Genomic DNA, 23,972 nt, shown 5'->3' on the forward strand with positions numbered 1-23,972 from the left:
TATTATTATGTGTATTAGTCATACCATACATAAATAAAATGGTTGCACTAAAAATTTACAGGGTGGCAAGATAGCTGAGTTGAGGCACCTGCTGCTAAGTCTTGAGGACAAGAGTATCTGACCTCCACACATCTACAGTGGCAGGTGCATGTACACACAAATGTGTCAGAAGTATCATGACCCAGAGATTTAAAGCACAAACACCCCACACCCCAATTTAATATGAAAACAGTCCTTGATGGAGATGGATAAACTCATTTTGTGCTGGTATTTCAAATGGCTATACTCTTTGGCAATGTGGCCTTGCCACTCTTTCCATCAAGGTGGGAGACAGGCCTTGTTCTTGCCCCTGGAATCAAACACAGTATCACAGTAAGCAATCCAAGGAGAGGGAGACCTACCCCCACCTGCCAAGCCCCATCCCCTAAAGCCAATGTTAACAGCTTCTGCAACTATCAGCTGAGGTCCAGCCTGCTGCAACCAACTGTCAGTTACTTACCTGAGTGGCAATCCAGAAAGGTCTACCTCATTAAGCCTTCATAAAGCAAGCAACCCCAGCTGACATCTGAACAGTCATCATGATTCCTTCCCTAACTCACAACCACATAATTACCAACACAATGAGGTACCTGCTACAAGACAATTTGTCAACATTTTTCTATAGAGCAATAGGGATCGGAACAGGGGCTACCAAACTTGTTTGCTTTACACACACACACACACACACACACACACACAAACACAAACAAACAAAACAACAACAACAAAAAACACATACAGCTAGTTCTCAGCACCGAAGGCTCTGCACTGTCAGGTTAAGCCCACCAAGGATGGAAACTACCCAGAGGAAATGACACAAGTAATAAACACAATATATACTTATTATTTTCTTATATAACATATGAACGGAGGCATTTCAAGTCATCTAGAGATGATTTTAAAGTATTCTGGAAGACATATTTGTACATTATATGCAAATTGAGTACCTCTTTGAATTGAGAGTTAAGATTTTGTTATATGTAAGAGTTCTGACCCAATCTTCCAAATTACCAAAGGAGCTTAAAACTTAGTAAGGGGCTTGTGTGTCACCCGGTGGTAGAATGTAAAGCTTAACATACACCATGCCCAGAGTTCCTTGACTGCCCACCCCCTTAAAGAACCCCGGAGGAATAATGAAGGAAATAATTTTATAGAAGGTGGTGAGTGGTGACTGTAAGCAAGAGTGAGTAAAGAGAATATGAAAAAAAAAAAAAGCACAATTGAAAGATGAAAAAGGTCTCCAGAAGAGTGGTATTCTCCACTAACTGGGAAGCAAACAGGGAAGAAAAAACCAGGGTTAGCAAATGGAATGTTCCATAACTAAAATGACTTTGTTCCCCCAGTATGTCCACTAGGCTCCCACTTTGTTTTTAGATTTATTTTTACCTCGCTGGAATAAAAAGCACAGCTTGATTTAAAAGAGTTGGACAAGTTTCAGGGAAGGGCATTTTGAGGGTCTGTGGTTCAAAGGCAGTCTCCAGGCCAGAGTTTAGCACAAAGGGAGACTTAACACATTCATCTGAACCTCTACCTTCCCGAACACAGACCAGTCAGCGCTCCACGCAGGGAGAGGACCCCAGCTGCCTTCTCACCACCAGTGCCTGACACCAAGAACAAGAGTTTCAAGCCAACCTCAGCCTCAAGAGAGGTGAGTACAGGAGAGACCAAAACCACATTTCATTTAAGTTCTTTTATTTTCCTCCACACTGGCAAAAGTTCCGAGGGAGCTTAAAGTTTTGTAAACATTTTAAACTATCCCTCTTCCCCAACCCCCCTTTGAATTTACAAAGCAAAGGAAAGTAGGAGTCTCACTTTTTAATGGTCCCCCAGCTCCTTATGCTATTTGATCCAAAAACTATTTACAAGTTTGTAGCAGTCTCTGTATAGTTATTGTACACATTTAGGAGGGATCGAGGCAAGAAGGGATAGGGAGAGTGGTGATCCAAAATAATAAAAATAGAAACCAAATATAATCCTCCAAACCCAAACTGCTCTCAGAGCAACTCCAGCCTTCTCCAGGCACTGCTGACCAAAGATGCTTCACCTACAAGCTGCCCACCACAGCACACAGCACACAGCACCTCTTGCACAGGCACAGCTGGCACACAGCTCCCTCGAGGTACGACTGACCATCCCAGGTGATGTTGTACAGGTGTCTGGTGGAGGCCATCAGTTTGTCTATAAACAGAGCTTGCGTACATCTCTACTTGGTGTGAACAGGTAGGAGCAGGACTCTTGCTCCTGTTCTTGCCCATGCCCCTCATCCCACTGTATCCTCCTGCATAGAGGTCTCCACGGATGAAGGTCTTAAAGATGGTCAGGTTTTGTACACTCTTTTCAGAAAAGGCAAACAGCGTGCCATCCCAGAATCTTTACACAGAATCTTTCAGGGCCACGGCAAAACATACACACGGTGCTCTGAGGAACAGATGAAATTCCCAGCTTTTATCGGAAGCAAAAGTTTATCCCTATCCAAGTTGAAATTACACAAATTCATACATATGGTAAAGATGCCTCTTAAACGAGACAAATTTTCACAGAAGGGCCCAAAACAAACTGGTCCTAGTCCTTTGAAGTAAAAATATTTATGGGGGGGGGGAGAATCAGTTTTTATATGAAAGGAAAATAGAAGTCCCTGTCCCAGGCCATAGGGTTTCCTTTGTTCAGTAAGGTTGGAATATGTCAGGGGAGAACTCAGCTTGCTTGGAAAGTCATTACCTAATGAAGAAAACATGAATCCTTTCTCCAGAAAGATATTCAGAAAGAACAAGTGAGGGTGTGCAACATCAAACAAGCCAGTCTACAACCCACCCCCTCAGGCCTCTGATGCAATCCCAAAGTTAGCAATGATCATGCAATCTCCAGACAGAGTTCTGCCTGGCTCTGGCAATAGTGAAGTCACCATCCAGGGGAGCATTTGTTGCTGGCCAATGTCTCATAACCATTAACTCTCTTCATGACTGCACCAGTTAAGACCCTCTGCCTGTATTGGGGGCAGGGTAGAGGCATGGGGAGAAGGAACAAACAGAACAAAAAAAGTGACAAGAGAAAATAACCTGCTATTGGCAGATTCCAACACACTTTCAGGAGACAGTAGATGGAAATCAACGCACAGTGAATGTGTGCTGCGAATTATCAGCCCTGCTGGGAAGCAATCCCAACTGCCATCTCCAAGACAAAGGGTCTGGTCCACTTAGGTACAGTCTGAGATGCTCACCAAGAGTGATCTAAAATAATTGGACACCAGGGGCTAGGAAAAAAAAAGCCTGAGATGATTGGTTCTGTGATTTGTTGCAGAGTGACAGAGAGCAAATGGTGAATGTGTGTTGTGTCCAACGAGGAGAATCCATGGTCACTAGGCAGGAGGAGGAAGGCTGGCACAGCGGCAGGTACTCAGTAGTCATCCAGAGTCTCAATCTCACCCATGTTGAGTCGCTCTGATGACGCATTGACTGAAAACCCTACAAGAAGAAAGTAAGTTTGTGAGTGACTGTTCTGCCAAGTGGCTCTCCATCAAGCAATTGGCGGGACTCAAGCCTCTTGTGCTTAAGATTTACAGTACACTGGGCACTGGAGGAAGACAGAAGGAAGAAAGGTAAGCAAGTAGAGCTATGCAGAAAGGCACCTCTGATCAGACTGGAATGGAGTCAGCATAGGAGAAGCATCACTAACAGGACACATGACACATGACACCTAATGCTAGTGGCCATGTGGAAGAACTTTTCCAATGAAATCCATAATCACAAGTTGATAAAAATTTAGTGAGTAGGCCTCTTTGGGTGAGCGACTCCCAGAAAGTTTCCCAGTTCCTCTACTCTAGATGAATTCTCAACTGTTTCAGCAGCTGTTTGAAAACCAAAAGCAAACAGGCGGCGCCATCCACTCCAACAAAGTTGTTGGTATTGGGTGGGTTTTTCACACCCTCAGTTTTGTACTTCAGTGTTAAAATTTTCAAATAAATACACATTTGAAATGTTCCAATAACAAACAAAAAATGCCTTACATAACAAAATAGCTTAATTAACAGACTCAAAAATAAGATTTGAAAAAATAAATAAGCCTGCTTACTAACCAAGAAGGCCATGGGACAAGCTGCTGTCATGTCCCAACCCATAACCCACCCACAAGACCTTTTTTCCCTTGGAAATACTGAAGACTTAGTGTTCATATGTTTGAGGTAAAGGTTTTATTTGGTAAATTTAAAAACCAATAATCTATGAAATGAGCTATTCACTCTATTCTGAATCAGGGTTATCTGATTCCATGTCTAGAACAAATGAAATGTAATGGAAACAATGAGCGGTATGCAACAGAACAAGAAATGTAATTTTAAAACCAACTAATTTCAATCAAGACAGGAAAAGAAGCCTATGAAGAAATAACGGTTATCTGATGTTATAATCTCCTGATTACCATGAGAGGCTGTTTAGAAGACATGGTCTAACTTAACTGATTTCAAAGCTCAGCCTCGTAACGCCACAAAAAACAAACAACAACAAAAAACAGCCTTGTGGGTGCCACAAAAGGTAAGGCAACAAAAAGGGGGATTTGTCCTCTCAGCTGCACCACAGACCACTTCCTCCTAGGTCTAGAACACTCCCTCGCATGACTTCTTTAGGACTATGATCCTCTGTAGGAAAGGGAAGCCCAACCTCCCAGGAGGACTCTGCTAGGTGTGTATTATCACCCCCAAATGGCTTACACTGGCTACTTTGGAACCCTTAAAATTAGTATGATCACAGTAGAGTGAAGGACACTGGGAAGTGAAACGAGGCTGGGGCTCCCTCTGTTGGTTTGTTTCAGAATTAAAGTTCCCTTTCAATCTGCTCTTGCAATGGATACTTCTAGATCCAGCCGAAAGCTATTCATCCAGTATGTGCATGGAAAACTTTTCTAATTCTGTAACTTTACACAGAATATATACATTGATTAGTAACACATGAAAGTGAATAAACACAGGACTCTCCAGAAAGAGGCTTAAGTAGGAAGTGGTTTTCACATGGAAAGCTCACTCGCCCAAGTAGTCCCCTCAGCACTTCATGGTCAAGTTTCTTGTCCTTTAAGTGCTGGTTGTCCTCCCTTCAGAATAATGGAGCCTTTGAGCTCTAAGAAGACCTACCCATCTATCTCCCACACTGGAACTGAGAGATGTTTAAGTCCCTGCCTTCTGGGGTTCATGGCAGACAGCAAACATAAACAGTTGGGCCACATCGGCAGAGCAACCTCTCATACCTGTAAGCCAAGTCCTAAGGACTTCTTGGCCAGAGCTACAGTTAGAAACCTGTTCATGCCGGGCGTTGGTGGCGCACGCCTTTAATCCCAGCACTCGGGAGGCAGAGGCAGGCGGATCTCTGTGAGTTCGAGGCCAGGCTGGACCGACAGCCTCCAAAACAGAGAAACCCTGTCTCGAAAAACCAAAAAAAAAAAAAAAAAGAAGCCTGTTCACCTATTTCTTTCAGATTTTATACTTTTCAACCTGTGTTTGATATTAATGCTCTAAATAAGGGCTCTATGACAGTCAAGTATATTACCTTCATATTTAAAAATAGAAAAGAGTTTCATTTTCCATCACTACTTGTGCGGTTGTTGGGCCAATTTGAGAAACAGCAACTTATATTCATTACTTATGAAATACCAGTCCCCACCATTCCCACCAGTCTTTTAAAGCCCTAATTTGGGAGTCTGCTTTTCTAGGAGGCTGCTGTGTGTGAAGACAACAGCCCTCAGTACCAGACAAGGAGGTGTTCACCACAGAAGAGTGGCGGAGGCCTGAAGCCCAGCTCGCTGGCCGGGAGAACTGGGCGCCCTAGCAGTGCAATCACCCAGTATCCATACAAGTGGATGGAACAAGTGCTGCTTCTTTGAATATCTGCTTCCAGCACAAACCAGCAGCAGAACTTGAGAACAGGCTCTACTGCCACCTGTTATCCTTATCTTTGTAAGAAAGGCAAGTGAGGAGGGAGAGGGAGCTGGGATTGACATGTGAAGCAAGCTTGTTTCTAATTTAAAATAATTATATTAAAAAAAAAAAAAGGCAAGCAATGCTTTAAAGTTTGAAGGACCATAATACTATTAGTTTGCTTGTCCCAGCACATGAGGTGCATCTCCTGCACCTACATGCCCAGGAAATACTAGCTACTTCTCTTAAGGCCAGTAAGTAAAATTAATCTTTACCATAAAGACAGTAGTGATTTATGATTTACCTGGTTACTCGCATCACCCAAACCTTCCTCCCATCCAGGCTGAGACTCCCGGCCTATTCTCACCTAATAAACTAGGATCTGCTCGAACCATCTTCTGTTTTTTCTTCTTCTTGCCACTTTGCACAGCCTCAAAATTGGATTGTTGGTTGTTGCTTTGATTGGTCTGAAATACCGAATGGAGTGTACTATGGTTCATGCCCCAAACAGAGTCCTGTGAAACAAGAAACAAAATAGCACAACTACAATTATACAGCACATATGAATGTGGACTGCTTTAAGAAAATGGTTGGCTTGCCTTTCCTTCTCAAGTGTGAGTCTGCAAACAAAAATCCTGGTGAGATAGTTCATAGGGCAAAAGTAATTGCCACAGAAGTCTGATGGCCTAAGTTCATGGCCAGAACTCAGTGGGAGGAAAGAACCAACTCCCAAAAGTAGAAAGTATTTCTTTTTTTGGGGGGGTGGGTGGGGGGAAGACAGGGTTTCTCTGTGTAGCTTTGTAGACCAGACTGGCCTGGAACTCACAGAATCCACCTGCCTCTGCCTCCCAAGTGCTGGGACTAAAGGCATGCACCACCACCACCCAGTCCCAAAAAGTATTTGTTACTTCCATATGGTGCATATACCTATGTGCTCAAATACGCGCACGCGCACGCACACGCACACGCACGCACACGCACACACACACATACACACACACACACACACACACACACACACACACACACACACACACACACACACACACGAGAGTCAGTTTAGAGAGATGGCTCGGCAGTTAAGAGTACAAACTATTCTTGTAAAGTATCTGAGTCTGATTCCTGGCAGTCACATCAGGCAGCCTACAACTGCCAGCACCATGGGTATATTATGCTTTGATCTGCATTCATGTGCACATACTCATTGACACATAAGTACACATGAGTTATTTTAAAAATAAATCTTAAGGAAAAAAAAAGCCTAAGCCAGTACTGGCAATACAAAAAGAGAGAGGGTCACTGAACTGTCACTCTACTTGATACCTGATATCTCTATAAAGTCCCTCCTGGAACTTTAGGCATTCATTCACTCGGCTATACCAGAATGACTATCCTAAGTTTTCTAGCAGATACAGTGTCTGTATCATCCATTAAGAAATGCAACACACATCTGACCTCAACAGGCCTCAACAGTATGGCAAAACATGCACCTGACTGACTCACAGTACACAGGTCAGAGGACAGGTTGAGAACCAGCTGGCAGTATACCATCAAAGGCTACAGTCACACACGTTATTCAATACTGGCAATCCCAGAAGGGATTTGTTCCCAAAATATTGCCCCAATTTCTGCCAACTGGTTAGAGTATAAAACAGTACACTGATCCTCTTGTTTTTATTGTTTTATTAGAGAAACTTACTTCAGAAGCACCAAAGGAGGAGTGCAGAGAGCACTGTGGAAGAACATGCTTAGGGTCCATGGGCACATATGTGGGGGCATTTCCTTGCTGTTTTAGCCCAGAGGAGACCATCCCCAGGTACAGTGTTTCTTGCACTATTTCATACCATCTGTTCCTGCAATGCCCTGAGACATATGTTCTACTATGCTCTGGTATAGACAGCTGCCAGTGCCTCTTAGTTTACCCAAGTCTGCTCTGCACAGTTAGATCTCTAATGCTCTGTGCTACAATGCATCTTCTACATCTCCAGAAGCTACCATCACTAGTAGAATATGAGTATTTTATGCCAATTTGTCTTTCAGAAAATGTAAACTATCAACCCTCAAAGATCCAACATCTGTAAATTTCAACAAATTGTTAAGTTTGTTTGTTTTTGATAGTCATTCTGAGTATACATATGCTCAGAAAGGCAAAACACTCTTTACCATCCTAGGCACATGCTTTCCCCTAAAGAGGGACAAAGGATCATCCACCTTCCAACTTTAGTTCACACCCGGTAGGTAGGTGTTTCCTCTGGCTAGTCATCTAGTACAATGATTTCACATCCTTGTGCTTCTTGTGACTTCCAGCCTCCAAGTCCAGTGCTTGGGTGCTATTAGATGTTCCTGAGCACAGGAAGACTGCACATCTTAGGAGAAGATGCACAGGTGAGGTCCGTACAAGTGACAACGACAGCTGCACTGGCAAGGGCCAATGTTAATAAATCAACATACAAAGAAGGCCTCTAAACAAGATTGTAAGACAAAATTATGTACTGATTATACTGTAAATGAGAGGCTCACAACTCAGTCCAGCATAATCCATAAAGGCAATGAATGTACCCTTAGTGTCCTAGTCACTCAAACTTACCTGTGGGTCACAAGCCCTTATGGGAGGGCGGAGGAGGGCGCTGTGTGTCAAACGACCCATTCACAGGAGTCGTATATCAGATATTTACAATTACTAACAGAAGCAAAATTACAGCTGTGAAGTAGTAACAAGAGTAATTTTATGGTTGGGGGTGTCACCACAACCCAAGGCACTGTAGAGTTAAAGGTTTTCAGCATAATGCTACAGAGCAGAGCTGCAATGAGGAAGAAATGGCACCTGAATCTTCACACCCCCCATCAACAGCATGTGAAATACCCATCATGCTCCATATAGGGTAACATTGCCAAATATAGGAGATACCAAGTTTTAAAAAAAAAAAACAATTTTATGGGTCATGTTTGGATCTGCAATCCGAAAAAAAACAAAAAAAACAAAAAAAAAACAGATGAATTGGAAAACAGACTAAAGTACCTTGAACTCCCAATTTGCTCCTTGCTAATTTGGACATTTACAGACTTTGAAAAGATTAAGGCCACACATTTTGAAAAGTTTTGGTCACTGGATGTATAAAAATAAAATATTCCTTTTTAATTTCTCTGGCTACTCAACATTTACAGAGATTCCTACTCACATGGGCTGCACACATTGTTAATTTATACCTGCTGCTGCTGCTGCTGCTGCTGCTGCTGCTGTTGCTGCTGCTGACGCTGTTGGTTGGCTTTCTGTTTGGCACGGCGCTCAAGGAACTGCTTGGCAAACTCCTTGGCCTCAGAAGTATCTCCTAAATAGGCCCTGATGTAGTCATGGACTTCATAAGGAGACTCTACCTCTTTCAAGAAGGAAACAAACGTGGGAACTGCAATACAAGAGGGGAGAGGACATTAGACAGTAACAATGAAATAAACACATGGGCAAAGAACAAGCCTCAAGTTTTAACAGATCACCACATCGACACAGACATTAACAGAAATGTGAAAGCTATACAGCTTCTGGGGTAGATACTCACATCTGCCTAATACAGATGAAAGAGCCTCATCACAGTATTCAAATTATCCAAAACAGCAGTGTCAAACAAAGTCACACCACACACGCCCAACTTCACTGCATGTTATGTTGGTGGAAACTAGATGTTACAAAGACTGACTAAAGTAATTTGGGGGATTCATTCCTTCTTTCCTTTAATTAAATTTACTAAGTACTATGATGGACATCAGTTACCATGACAGTTATTAAAGATACAGATTTATCTATCTGCTGTTGATGGGAGGGGTGTGAAGATTCACTTGTAATTAATTAGGGTACTATATAATTTAGAAAGCATCAAGTGAAGAATGAAAATTGTGTGGTTCAGAGGGGGAAAAAATCACAAACACCAGAGTTAGACAGGCATGGGTTTAAAATTCATTTCTGAAGTTTGCTGGCTGTGTGACCTTGATGAGGTATGTAACCATTCTGAGCCTCTGTTTCCTAATTTATAAAATGGGGATAATATCACCTACCTTGTAAAGGTATCTTCAAATTTTACTGCAAAAAAATGAATAACTGGGATAACTCGATGTTAGCCCAGCTAGTGCCTAGCACATGGTAGGTGCTTAATGGATGGCAGCCATTACTACTATGAAAATCTGTGAAGGCCTTCAGACTCTTAGCTAATGTTGCAATTCTGCAAAGGAGCCTGTCAATTCTTGACTTTTCAGGGTTAAAGATTGCCGGCTTTAGGCCAGTTGGTCTAGCAGCTAAGGCAATCCCTTCTTCAATATGATCAACAATCACCATTGGTTATCTTTGGGATTCATTTCCACCTAAGGAGCTAACTCTCTGTAAACAGCTTGTTTACAACCTTTATTTCTGCAGTCTCAGCACATACTAAGCAAGTCTATACTTACTCTATCACAATTTCCATCATCTCCCAAAGCAGGAAGGGAACATGGCTTTGGTACCTTACTGGCCAGGCTGACCTTGATCCTGACTATGGCATTTAATTTTCTCTTAGACATGATAACGTATTTGGGAAATGTTTCCCATGAAAAGGGTAATGGGAAACTATAACTTACTTTGTCCTGTACATTATTTAAGGCAGCCTGCTGAGCTGGCATTTCATTTTTGTAACTGCTCATAATCTATTTGAGCATGGTTTTATAGGACTTTTTTCATAAGTAATACTACAGGAGTCAAAATTTTAATGGAAAGTGCAGGACTTGGTCCCCATAGGTTTCATCTCTATTTTGGCTCACTGTTCCAACCTACCAACCTCTTTGTAGGTCCTGCTCTGTCTATCCACATGCTGGGATTCCCTCCCCCATTCTTACCATCCAAGTTATTTGCCGTATTAAGGGCATGAAGCATCTGTTCACACCACTGGGTAAATCCATCTTGGGCTTTATTTACTCCCTGAAAGAGCTTCAGCAACTTTTCTTCTTCTTCTACTTTCTTATTCTGCCGGTTAGACACACCTACAGATTTACTAAAGCAAAACAATAGGGCGATATTATATTCCCAGAAACTGTTACTATGTGATTATACTATAATAGCATAAATACTGTCTAGGCAACACTGGATAGCTGTCCAGCAAGCCAATTCTTAATTCTATACATGACAAAAATTCAAATATTTTGATTGGATACTTCCTTAAAAGCTAGCCTCAGCTAATATCCTAGATTACAAGGCTTCTATTTTGAGAAAATAATGAAATTCTTCCTACATGTTCTTAGGTAAGCTGTTCAATTTACTAAGCCTCAGTTTCCTCATATGCAAAATGGTGCCAACACTTTTTTGGATTACATTAAGGAATGAAGACAATCTCACAGCCTGGAGCATAACAGTGCCTGGCAAAGAAGCTCAATAAACTAACGTGTTTACTTTAAGTATTTAATCAGAAAGAATCTGACAACACTACTACTTATTAAGCACTTACTATATGCCAGGCACTTTACTATTTAATGTGTATTTGTTTCTTCCTTACAACTACACTCATGAAATTATTATCTTCATTTTACCCATGAGGGAACTGAGGCCCAAAAGAGGTTTTCTCTTGCCCAAGGTCACACAGCTATTAAGTGGTAGTGCTGGGATTTGCATTTGAGTTCATGAATGTAACAACAAACCCATGCTCATTCAACAACACTGGCTGAGGAAATAAGAGGAAGATGAAATAGAACTAATTTGTTATATAACAAGTTTAAGGCCATTATGGAAGATTTTTTGGAATGCTCATTATAGTATAAATATCGTTTAAAAACAAAAACCCCCGTTACCTAGAGAAAACACTGCAGAAATGTTAACAACAAAGATATTCTATTATTATTATTTTCAGGCAGTCGCCATGTAGTAGGCGGGGGTTAAGTCCTCAGCAGTAAGACAAGCCCAAGGAACAACACGTGTGTTTCACTGGGTAGAAAGCAATCACCACAATTAAAACTTACATTTTTGGGCACAGATGAAACTGTAAATAAAAACTGTATCTAACACCTTCCACTGCTCTCTCACCTCCCACAAATCAAGGTACACAGGTGTAATCATTACGAGCCCTACCTGAGACTGGCGTTGTTTTTATTTTTACTTGTGGAATTTCTAGGTCCCACCTCTTTCACTGCATCATCCCAAAACCCCATGTTGGAGTTTTTAGTGTCTGCATTACTCCAGATACTACTGACTATATCAGATGCCCACTGGTTAGGAGGCCCCGTGTTTAGAGAGCCCCAGACAGAATTCCCAATGCTGGTGTGCAGGTTGGAATGCTGTTAAAAACACAAGAAAAAAAAAAAAAGATTTTGGTTAATAACATTCAAAAGATAGTTTGAAAAGCTCAAAAAGATAAACAAAAAGTAGTGCCCACGACTACACTCAGGAAAAGGAACCCACTGTGCTGTTCCGGGCTCTGTTTGTTTGCTGGTGCTGTTGGTGCTGTTGCTGCTGTTGTTGCTGCTGCTGCTGCTGCTGCTGCTGCATCTGCCTGGCCTCTTCCTGCTGTATCTCCAGAAGAGACTTGGTGGTTCCTGCAGGTTTGCTGACATTCCCCCAACCAGAGAGCTTCTGCTGCTGCTGCTGCTGTTGCTGCTGCTGGAGAGCTTTCATCAATTCCCTCTGCTGACGCCTTTGCTGTTGGGTAAGGACAGCCAACTCAGGATTTGTTTTTACATTAGTTACAAGTATCTGTACAGAATACTAACACACAGCAGCTAAACAAAACCCAATGGGGTTAATTCTTTTAGCTAAATTAAGATGGAAATTGCAAGCAGTACTGAATGGGAAACTAAGAGACTAAACACAGAATTACTTCTTACAAATGATGAGTCTTTTTGGTTAAGCACAGAAATGAAATAAATGCTTACTTCTCAAAGTCCCACCAAAAATGAAAGGATAAACTTTTCATGGGTTTATCTGTGTGTGGTTTTGAGATGGGATTTCTTCTCCCCTTCCTGTCACAGCTTCCCAAGACAGACTGTAGGTTATTCACTCAGCAACAGAATGTCTTCTTAGGATGCACATGGGCCTGAGGTACTCTGATTCTTGTTTACATTCACTTTTCACTGAACTCAAGACTAAAATCATTGTAATTTCTAGCCTTGAAAAGAAACACCCTGCTCTGAGATACCAATTTGTTGAAAATCTTCTAGAGAAAAGTAAAGGTAATCCTTTCTTTTAACAATGTGAGAAAGTAATTTTAAGAGAGAAATGCTTTAACCTACTGAATGATATCCACTATTTAGAATATATGTATAATCCAAATATTACACACACCCACACACACACCTATATATATATGAAATTATAAATGATGGATAGAGTACATACTGTACACACACACTCTGATAACTCCCATCTCTCTCTTGCAGCTGCCTATTTTAGTGAATGGCACAGTCCAGATCCAAACATGATAGCTTGTATTCACCAACAAACTAACTGCTCTGCCTTAAGTGCTAGCTGCACAAAGCCTGTCTATCGCATTTGTCTAAAGGCCTTTGCAGGGCACACCTCTTAAGCATGAACAACCTACTATTCCATCCCTAGTCACCCACAACTCCCATGCCCTATCTCCTTTCCTTCCTTTCTCTGACACTTCTAGCCCTCTAAAGCACCATACACTTTACTTAATTTCGGTGGCCCATCTCTCATTAGCTAAAGGGCAGGTTCACAATAGCAGAGCATTCATCAGTTTTATGCTTGGCTGCAATCCCTGAATATGAGTAAATATGTATTGAATCAATCAATCAATGAGTAAGACAACTAACAGCAAGTCTGGTGAATTAACCATCTTTTCTCTATCAAAAACTTATCATCCTCTACAACTTCTTCCCACTATTCTGTACCCTTCCTATCTTATAATGAGCTTCATGATATAAAGTTTAAAGTGAGATACTATTTTTGTCATATTACAAGTTTTTCTGGACTAGTCAAAAAACCGAAATATCCTTTACAGAAGAATGTGCCCTGAATTCCAAACAACAAATTCACAAATGGATGTGTGATGGATGGTGTTAGTTGTCAAGCTGACATGATCTAGTACCAAGGAGACAATAAATCTCTGGGTTCTGGAAGATTCTCTTGATTACACTGGCTCAGATGAGAGGCTGCGCCCACTGTGGGCAGTACTATTCTCTAACTAGCATCCTGGGGTATACAATGAATTGAAGGAACTGAGCTTTAGCATGTGCTCATCCCGGTATCCTGACTATGGACAACTTGTCTTCCTTTTGTCCCTTAAGTTGTTTCTGTCAAGAGTAGTTTAATATGAGTACAGAAAAAGGAATTAAGACAGGGTGAGCAAAACTTACCCATAATTCTCAACAACCTATTTATTTTTTAAATAAAATTTTTCATTATTCTTTGAGGATGTCATACATTCATGTAATGTATCTTGGTGATATCAACATCCCACTACCCATGTCAACTCCCCACCCAACTTTTCTGTCTCTCCTCTCTTCTTTCTCTCTCTCTCTCCTTAAACAACCCACTAAGTTTATTAGTGCTGTCTGTATGTACACAGATGTAAGACTACTTTTATTTATGGATTAAATAACAGCTGAAAAGCTACAAGAGAAAGTCCCAGAAAACAATTATGTCACCCAATCTTAATGTTATTCCTATTAATATTTCATTTATATTAAAGGGTCCAAATCAGTCTGTGGTTTAGTTAACAGTGGATCATATTCAGGCACACAGCAATTCTGATAGCAACCATTGTCAAGAGGCATTAGCCCATAGTGTACACTAAGCTGCCTGAATACTGAAGCAGGCTGTTTTTATTGTTTACCTCTTCTCGAAGCTGCCGTTCTCGTTCTTCTTCCAGCTTCTGGATTTCAGCTAATGATAGTGTGGCCTGGGACTGACATGTTGTTGCATTAGACTGCTGACCCCAAGTTGAAGAAGAAGGAAGCTAAAAACAACAAAACACACATGACACAGCAGGAGAGCGTCAGGAAACAAGGAAAGAGTAACAACACTTAGGGTCAGAATCTCCATCTTTCCTCATTTTACAATATTTATTTAAAAATCCCTTTTCCACTCTATTCTTTCAGTTGGCTTCTTTTGCTCATTTCAAAACAACTAAAATTACACACATGTATTAGTGCTTGCTGTCCCATTTGGATGGAAATTTGAGACATTGAGCATCGACATAACTAACAATGCAAGGTCAAAATCAAAAGGCATAAAAAAGAGTGACTAAATATAGTTTAAGAATTTAATCCACTGGCCAGTGGTGGCGCACACCTTTAATCCTAGCACTTGGGAGGCAGAGGCAGGTGAATCACAAATGTAAGGATCTAGTGAGTGAATGAAAGTCCTGGATTTCTAAGCTGAGGTAGACAGGGAATGAAGGGGCCGGGCAGAAGAGCTGCTGCTAAACAGACTACAATGTAGTCCCTAGCCCTAATCATGAAAATTAAGTTGGTTGGGGGGGGGGGATCAACAATGCACTTTATTTATCCTTTACATTAATGAGCAAACTAGAAATAAATATGTGGCCCTGAAAATCTGAATTTTCAAAACCCAGTTTTCTAAGGAGAACTCTTTGCTCTTCTTTTTAAATTAAATTATAATTTCAAACCATTTTAAAGGTGTTTGGACAACTGTACACGGCTCTGCTACCAACTCTTCACTTAACAAGACACTCAGACTCCTAACTTTCTTCTTTTTGTGTAAAATACAAGTTATCAATATCTAAGCTTTGTGAGAAAACACTCTGAAGACAAAGCGGTATGACATATGGAAAATTGTTGTATGGTACCTAAGAAAGGAAGTATTCAATAATTAATGGTATTACCAACTTCTCCTTCCCAACTTTTCAAACTAAAAAGGCTTCAATTAAGACTTATGTTCTTTGTCTTACTGCTAGTTTGTTAGCCTACAGCTTTGTTTCCTTCAAGTTCATCTTCCATTTAGCTCTCTTGCAAACCCAAGAGTATTATTCTGTGTTCTGCATACCTTTAAGTTCTAATCTTTTACTAGAGTGTATACAATCATGACATTAGGGACCCTATCTATACTTATCTCATTCCTCATATTCTGGAAAAGATTTTAAATTTATTTTTTAAAGGTTAGTTTTAGGAACCTGAAGAGATGGCTCAGCAGTTGGGTGTTCTTCTAGAGGACCTGAGTTTAATTCCCAGCACTCACAAGGCAGCTCACAAATGTCTTTTCCAGGGGATCCGACACCTTCACACAGACATACATGCAGGCAAAACACCAGTGTACATAATTTTTAAATTATGTATATGTGTGCCTACATATAGGTTGTGTGCATGTGAGTACAGGTATTAGCAGAGGTCAGACAATGGCGTAGGATCCCCTGGAGCTTGAGTTAATAGATGTCTGGGAGCCATGTAATGTGGTCAATTGGAATCCTCTGGAAGAAATAGCTAACAAACCTTAACCACTGACGCATCCTTCCAGCTTCCAAGATATCCTCTAAGATTCTGGAGTGTCACTAATCTTCAAGCCTTGCTCACTGAATCCCTTTCTCATAAACCTCATCCACGAAACAAACCATTCAACTTGAAAGTTCTTTATACCCCAAAAAGGACCGTTTGGAAGCTAACTTATCTCAGGAAGTAGCCTGGAGGAATGGTGACTCATTTTACCAATATCAGAGTCCTTTGAAGAGTTTATTTAAACACAAGCTTCTGGGTTCCACTCACGGTCTGCATATCTTACAAGATCCAAGTGACATTACTGAGAATCCCTGCCTTATTAATGCCATCTGCACTTCTCAGCTCACTACAAGTTCGCTCTCATATTTTATCCTGTGAATTCCTTGAAGACAAGGGAGACTAAACTTAATTTCAGGCTCAACTTGATGCTTGCAAGCTTATCTACCAAGCTACTATTAACCTTTCCATCCACTCGTCTGCATGAGCAGTTCTCATCCTGTGCTCTGCTATACCCCAGCTTCTACCTATGGCCTTTAAATCTGGGCAATCAACAAATTCAGACTTTGCCAACTATATCAAGGCAATTCTTTCCCACTGACCCTTCTTATTCATCTCACCACCACCACCACACCAACTTTTGTTTTTAGCAGACTCTTAGTATTAATTTTCAACTTTAATCAGTATTTTGAATCTTCCACCTCCTTACACGGCAGGCCTAGAACTTGCTATGTAAACCACGATGACCTCTAACTCATCTGCCTGCCTCTGTCACCTGAGTTCTGGGATTAAGGGTTTGTGCCACCATCCTTGGCTTGTCTTTAACCAATTGTTAATAAGGCCCCAAAGGCAACTGTGTTTGAGCACTGTGCTGTAGGATGCTGTCATGCCTGCTGCCCCCAGGTTGCTGAGCACTTTCTTCTCTTTGATGTTGCTGTCAGCAGTGCTGAAATGGTAAAGAGGAGGTGCTTCAACTGCCATGGGCCCTCACTCAAAAGAACCAAGCAGACTGACGGGTTTGTGCCTGTCTGTGTCTGTGCCACTGCGTGTCCCATCCTTATCATATGTGTGTGCCTTTCATTTAAACAATTAACAACACACTCTCTCTCCCCGTTCTCTCTCTCCTTTCCCTTCTCCCCCTACCCTCCTCGATGAACCAAATAGCCAACAAAATATTTAACTCAAGTAGCTCTTTTTATGTCTAGGATATACCTTCATCTGTGCAAGTTGCTGCTGCTGCTGCTGCTGCTGCAGCCTTCGGAGGGCCTCTTGCTGCTGCTGCCTCTGGCGTATCAGCTCCTTCTGCCGCTGCAGCTCCAGCTCCTTCCGTTTCCGGTCCTCCTCCTCATGCCGAAGCCTGGCTGCCTCCTCTTCCATGCGCAGCCGGTTCTCCTCCAGTCGACGCTGTGCTTCCTCCTCTTCCCGGGCCCATTTGGCAGCCTCCTCTTCCTTCCCAGAAGGAAAAATTAAAGAGAAAAATGTTTCATTAATTAATTGTAGAAGGGATAATCCATATATATTGCTTTTAAAGGCTTCAATTATGATAGTATACAGAAATGATAAAGCAAAACCCTGCTTAGGATGTCATTAGGGACAATCAGGTTTAACAGGGTTCACAAAAGACCAGTGTGCTCCAGAACCCAACTTTAACAGATTATAGACCTGTCACTTAGGTCTGGGGTGAAAGTGCTGATCTCAGAAGTAGCTTACCACCTGCTGCAACAAAGTTTCCTGGAAATATCATTCAGTACTATAGGCTGAACAAGTTTTCCAGGGTACTTCAAAAGAAGCCACCAAGACCTGGCAAGAACAATAGTTATAACATGCCTCAGCCAGGCCTGGAACCAATGTGACTCCTTAAAAATCACTGGATTCCACTGTATGACCTATAGGACCTAGGGTCTTTTCAAAACATCTCTCCCTAACTAATTCTTTACGTTCTACTACTTTCCCCCTTACCTGCATTCATTTTCTTTCAGCTCACTATGTCCTCTGGTTCACTCACCTCAGTACCCACATGCCCTCACCTTTGCAGAGTTGGTTTGCTATGCCTGCAATGCTCTGTCTTATCCAGACAACACAGTGTCTAAGTCAATGTTGACTGTGAGCCTCTGGTAGGTGGATTTCCTCTCTATCCTTTCTTTCAAAGACTCCTCATTCACACTAACATGACATGCCCCAGCAAGAAGGACATGTTCCTAAGTCTGCTATAAATAAAACCGGTTTCAACTTAACAAGCAACCATTCCTTTCAGCCATCTTGCCTGCCACCTCAGAGACTTAAAAATGCTACATTTTGCTTTAAAGCTTCCAAGTGTAACTAGGAACAGTCATGATTTAGGCCAAGGAGACATCTGCTTGGAGAATTCTATGAAAGACACCCTTCCTAAAGAAAAATAATATAGAGAAAACCCACTCCTTTATTGGACAGAGATTGTACAAGAGTGTCACACCCAAAAGTCACAACCTGAGATAAAGAAAATAAAAGCAGAAATCAATCCACCAAGAGTATAGACGAGTATGCAAATAATCTGGATCCTGATAGCATCACGGAGTACTAAATGCCCATGGACTTAGAGTCAGAAATCCTTAGCCTGTAAGCTCAGTATGTCACATATTGCTTGAGCCACATTCGGTGTTTGCAAATTAAAATACAGTAATTCTGTGTTTACTTCATCATCCACAGATTCTGTGAGCTGCTGAAGATCGAATCATTTCCTAAAGTCCTCTATGAACATTTGCTGGGTATGGTGGCACACACTTGTAATCCCAGCACTTGGAAGTTGGAGTCAAATAGACTGCAAGTTCCACTGACAGATTAGGTTACATGGTGCCAGATACCTTGTCTCAAAACCTCAATCACACACCCACCCACCACCAAAAAGGGGAAAAAAAAAAGCTTACACTGATTAGAAATGGCACAGTTAACCAACTAATATACAAGTTTTAATTTAGAACTAGCACTGTTTCAGCCAAGTAATCAAGGTTTAGCAACTACAAACCATGTTAATATAGTACCATTGATACAATGTAATGAATACACCCCTTTGGGTCTGGGATTGTAGCTCAGTGGTAGAGGATTTCCTCGGCATTCTCAAGGTCCTAGAGTCAATCCCAGCACGGAAGAAAACAATAATATAATACTTTTTCTCTGTGATCTTTCTGCACATCTAAAACCTCAGTGTGTTCAGAAGAAAACTTCAAGTGAATTCAGGAGAGAGATACCCTATAAGACTGAAAAGTATTTGTTAAAATCATCAAGGTCATGAACAATAAAGGAATAGAGGGTATGGCTGTTCAGTAGTGGCACACTAGTTAGCTAGGTTCAATACTCAAAGACACATTACACAACAAATGCCAGTATGGCAGGATATGCAAAAGGGTGCACTAAATGGCATCCATGGTGGTGGCAACCAACGGCTGCCTAAATAGACGTAATGCCCACTCAATGGGGAAAATCATGTCTGGGACTAGAAACCCAGCTGTTGGGGGAAGTCCTATGTATATTTCAATAAAGCACTGTTGGGCCAATAGGGAACCAGGATAGGTGGGACTAGGAGTCCAGGAGAACTCTGGGAAGGAGAAACACAGGAAGTCAAGATGTAACGCCATGGGGTAGGAAGCCCGAAAAGTTCTCCGGTAAGAGAAATACTTAGATTAGCAATTATGGGGTAATTACTTAAGTTAGAGCTAGCCAGTAAGAAATAAGCAAGGCCAACAGCTTCATAATTAATATAGCCTCCTGTGTGTTTATTTGGGACTCATGCGGCTCGAGAACCAGGCTGGCAGGAAGGCTTCTCTCAAGGAAAAGGTTTCCCTTTACACCCAGCCCAATTACAGCAACTAGTGAGGTCATGGACCTTAGAAAACAATCTACTAGCTAGGTGGTGGTACACGCCTTTAATCCCAGCACTCAAGAGGTAGAGGCAGGTGGATCTCTGTGAGTTTGGAGGCCAGCCTGGTCTACAGAGTGAGTTCCAGAACAGCCTCCAAAACAATACAGAGAAACCCTGTCTCAAACAACAACAAACAAACAAAAACAAACAAAAAACCAAAAAGAAAATAAACCACCGTAATTTCTTACTACAACTTTTAAATATTCTTACATCTACAGTGGCTATCACTCCTCATCAAGGAGACCTTTCCTTACAGCAAATGCTGTAAGCAAATCCAGGAAACCACACTTGGACACAATGCAGAAATCAACAGACCATGGGAAGCCCAGGTCCAATGGACATATCTGCAGCACAGCTTTCGCATCTATTGTTCAGGGAACATCAAAGAAGATGGGGCTGAACGACTGTAAGAGGGGAATACCAGGAAATGAGTTGTGAAAACACTCTCTCCAAAAATGGCTACAAAAACAAGACAGGAATAATGGCAATATTAAAGAACATGCTAATATGGAATGGGGAAAATTTTCAAGGGGTCCTAACCCTAGACAAAGAACTACCAGGCAACTGATGATTGTGGGGAGAAGAAAAACTACTCACTCACAAGGATGAATGTGCTCCTCACAAACATTCCATTAAGGTAAGCCGAACCTGTTCACTAAACTTAACAAACAAGGTATTAGGACAGAACAATAGATTTGTAGGCAACTAGTAACAGAATTCAAAACACAAGAGCAAAAGGATAGAACTAAAGAGAGAAATGAACAAAGAAAATCTAAGCATGCCTGTCTTAGCAAGTGACAAAACTAGACATAAATAAGGAAAATAAACTATTTGAATGTATTAATCACCTTGTTATCATTCACAGAATCACACTCAATTGCTATAAGGAGCAGACCGTCTGCAAGATACACCACTTAGAGGCTATGCTTTCTGAACATGAGGAAAGGTTTAAAACTAACTCCAGGAAGCCAAGCCTGAGCTTGATCCATGATGGAAAGAGAGCCATAAGAAAACAATAGATAGCATAGATGATAAATAGGTAGACAGACAGGCAGTGGAATTACCAGACAATCTAACAAAAACCCAAATTCCAAGCAAGGAACACTTTTCAAGTTGATGGTCAACCTCAAAAGTAATATAGGCTACTACCATTATCCTTGGTTGCCTCCTAAAACTTGAAAATGAGACCCTGTTGCTAAAGACATGACAGCCTCCTCCCGGATGACTAAGCATCAGATGCGACAAGCAGACTGTCAGGTGAAAAACAGTAACCAATAGTTCTACCCAGCAGTAAAACCTGAAAAAAAAAAGTGTAAACCAAAAAGACAAGCTGGGAAAGGTATTACCCATGATGCAACACTGGCACTTAGATCTAGAGATGTCTAAGTAGACTTGAGGCTATTCAACAGTAGAAACTCGTGTCTGGTACTGTAAGCCTAGTGAAGAGCCTGTGGCTAGAATGGTAAGCCTAGTGGAGAACCTTCTTCTGCCATTTTCCTAAATCATTATAGCTTCCAGATAAGTACAGGCCTCATCCTTTATCAAAGCAATTTCTCTTTGCAGCAGATAGAGACTACTGAAGAGATCCAAAGCTGTTCGAAATGCAGAGAATTATTGACTGTGAAATGCCCTGCTCCAGGAGGGTTATCTACAACAGAACTTCTGCAACAAGGAACATCATGGAGGATCATAAGAGCCAAAGAATCAGAACAGCTGCTTGAGATAGTGTCTCAAGCAGCTGTGCCTATCAACAATATGGCTGATTGACCACATCAATATACCAACATAAATAAAGAAAAAATTTCACAAAGTCTCATCTCTATATGAAGAGGGAGAATCAGTTTTCTCCAGGGACAAGCCCCTCACCCACCTACAGGTAGCCCAATCCTAGGTGGTCCCTAAATAAATTTATCTATGGGCAACAGGTGGACTCGAGAGTATGTTTGTGTGTTTATACATATATATGTACCTGTAGAACTCAAGAGAGCTGGGTAGGGAAAAGGAAGGAGTTGGAGGGGGACTGGCAAAGGTAGAAACAATGGAAATAAGAGTATCCTAAATGAAATTCTTAAAAATTACAAAATTCTAAAAAAGATACTTCTAAGAACAATGGAAATAGGCAAGCCACAGTCTAAGGGAACATACATGTAAAACATTTATTTAACAAATAATATGTTTTCAGAATATAAAGATTATATATTTAAGAGAGCTAAAACTTTAAATTATTGGGGAAAACCTAAAACATTACCAAAAATTAAAAATTAAGTGTTTTAAAGCATGCCACCAAAAAATGCAGATAGAGAACAGAAAGCTCAGAAATCCACACTAATATGGATTTTTTTTTAAACCGTGATACATATCTTAAATCTCAACACTTGGAAAGCAGAGGTGGGCAGATCTCTGTGAGATCAGAGGTAGTCTAATCTACACAGTGGCCTCCAGGACGCAGGGCACCACATCGTGAGACTCCCATCTCAAAAATAAGAAATAAAATTTAAAAATCCCACACCTTTTGTGCTTTTATCATAGAGATGAAGTGAGAAAGACAGGTTTCTTTTACTCCCAGGACACAAGTTTTCATTTGAAGAGATAAAAACAGACTGAAGAACAAGTCTCAGAACACTTTGGTTTCTCTTGGTAATTGTCATCAAGCTGAGAACTCTCAGAGAAGCTGCTCTGTGTCCTATTACAAACTCCTAACTTCAAGACCAATCAGCACAGCTGGTATCTGGCTACCTGCTTTCGAAGCAGTTCTTCCTGCTTCCGCCTCTCTTCTTCCTCTCTCCGCCTCTCCTCCAGTCTTCTAAGAGCTTCTTCCTGCTGCTGCCTTTCCTCCTCTTCTCGCTGCCGCCTTAGTGCAATCTCTTGCTCCCGTTGGCGTCGAAGAGCCTCCTCCTAGAGAAAACAGTAGGGTGGGCAGAGTGTGTGTGAAACTCTGGCTTGCCAATATTCAAAGAGGAATAGGTGAAGAGCAATTAAGTCTCTGTAAGTACAGAACAGGATGGAGTGAAAAGTACCATGTAAGTTGAAAAGACATATATTATCATAAAAATAACAAACCAGGCAGTGGTGGCGCACACCTTTAATCCCAGCATTCAGGAGACAGAGGCGGTCTGATCCCTGAGTTTGAGGCCCCTTTGGTCTATATTATGGATTCCAGGGCTACATAGAGAACCCCTGTCTTGGGGAAGGGGGAAATTAAAATAAACAGAAAAATAAGTAAGTGGACAACAGACTGACGGGAGGGAGGGAGGGAGGGAGGGAGGGAGGGAGGGAGGGAGGGAGGGAGGGAGAACAAAAAACAAAACTGGACATGCCTCTTAAATCCCAGAGGCAGTAGGAGCTCTACAGCTCCAAGACCGATCCATGTGGTGAGACCCTGTCTCCAAAAGAAATAAAATGAACAAAAAGCCAACTATTTAAAATACTAGTACACTGCAAAACAGTAAGAAGTCTATCCTGGCATGGATACAAGTCACAAGTTTACTACTGAGCCTAGACAGGCTACTAGAACGTAGGTGTTGCTTTCTCTATTGGTACTTTTAGCCCCCCCCCCTTTTTTTTTTTTTTTGGTTTTTTTTACGAGACAGGGTTTCTCTGTTTTGGAGGCTGTCGGTCCAGCCTGGCCTCGAACTCACAGAGATCCGCCTGCCTCTGCCTCCCGAGTGCTGGGATTAAAGGCGTGTGCCACCTACGCCCGGCTTAGCCCTTTTTTTTTTTAAT

The 23,972-nt window shown here is 41.5% G+C and overlaps 1 protein-coding gene and 1 long non-coding RNA gene across 5 annotated transcripts in view; one reads left to right on the plus strand and one right to left on the minus strand.

The window, feature by feature from the left end:
• Positions 1 to 1,714: 1,714 nt before the first annotated feature.
• The window catches only part of Gigyf2 (GRB10 interacting GYF protein 2), a 121,009-nt gene continuing 98,751 nt past the window's right edge, over positions 1,715 to 23,972 (minus strand). For 3 of the 4 annotated variants that reach the window (XM_040753094.1, XM_040753096.1, XM_040753095.1), the window contains 9 exons: positions 22,986 to 23,144; positions 17,567 to 17,803; positions 14,740 to 14,862; positions 12,348 to 12,584; positions 12,018 to 12,223; positions 10,796 to 10,950; positions 9,146 to 9,342; positions 6,306 to 6,453; positions 1,715 to 3,500 (listed from right to left, as the gene is read on the minus strand). In XM_040753094.1, coding sequence (XP_040609028.1) covers positions 3,433 to 3,500; positions 6,306 to 6,453; positions 9,146 to 9,342; positions 10,796 to 10,950; positions 12,018 to 12,223; positions 12,348 to 12,584; positions 14,740 to 14,862; positions 17,567 to 17,803; positions 22,986 to 23,144 — 1,530 coding nt within the window. In that variant the 3' untranslated portion in view covers positions 1,715 to 3,432. Of the gene's footprint in view, positions 3,501 to 6,305; positions 6,454 to 9,145; positions 9,343 to 10,795; positions 10,951 to 12,017; positions 12,224 to 12,347; positions 12,585 to 14,739; positions 14,863 to 17,566; positions 17,804 to 22,985; positions 23,145 to 23,972 lie in introns of those variants that run through there. The other variant, XM_040753097.1, reaches the window with a different exon arrangement.
• Positions 3,498 to 6,329, plus strand: LOC121142761. The gene is made up of 2 exons (XR_005879846.1): positions 3,498 to 4,565; positions 5,734 to 6,329. It is a non-coding gene; the product is annotated as an uncharacterized LOC121142761 (long non-coding RNA).

Source organism: Mesocricetus auratus, unplaced genomic scaffold (assembly GCF_017639785.1).
Source record: "Mesocricetus auratus isolate SY011 unplaced genomic scaffold, BCM_Maur_2.0 Super-Scaffold_100010, whole genome shotgun sequence".
NCBI classification, from domain to species: Eukaryota; Metazoa; Chordata; class Mammalia; order Rodentia; family Cricetidae; genus Mesocricetus; species Mesocricetus auratus.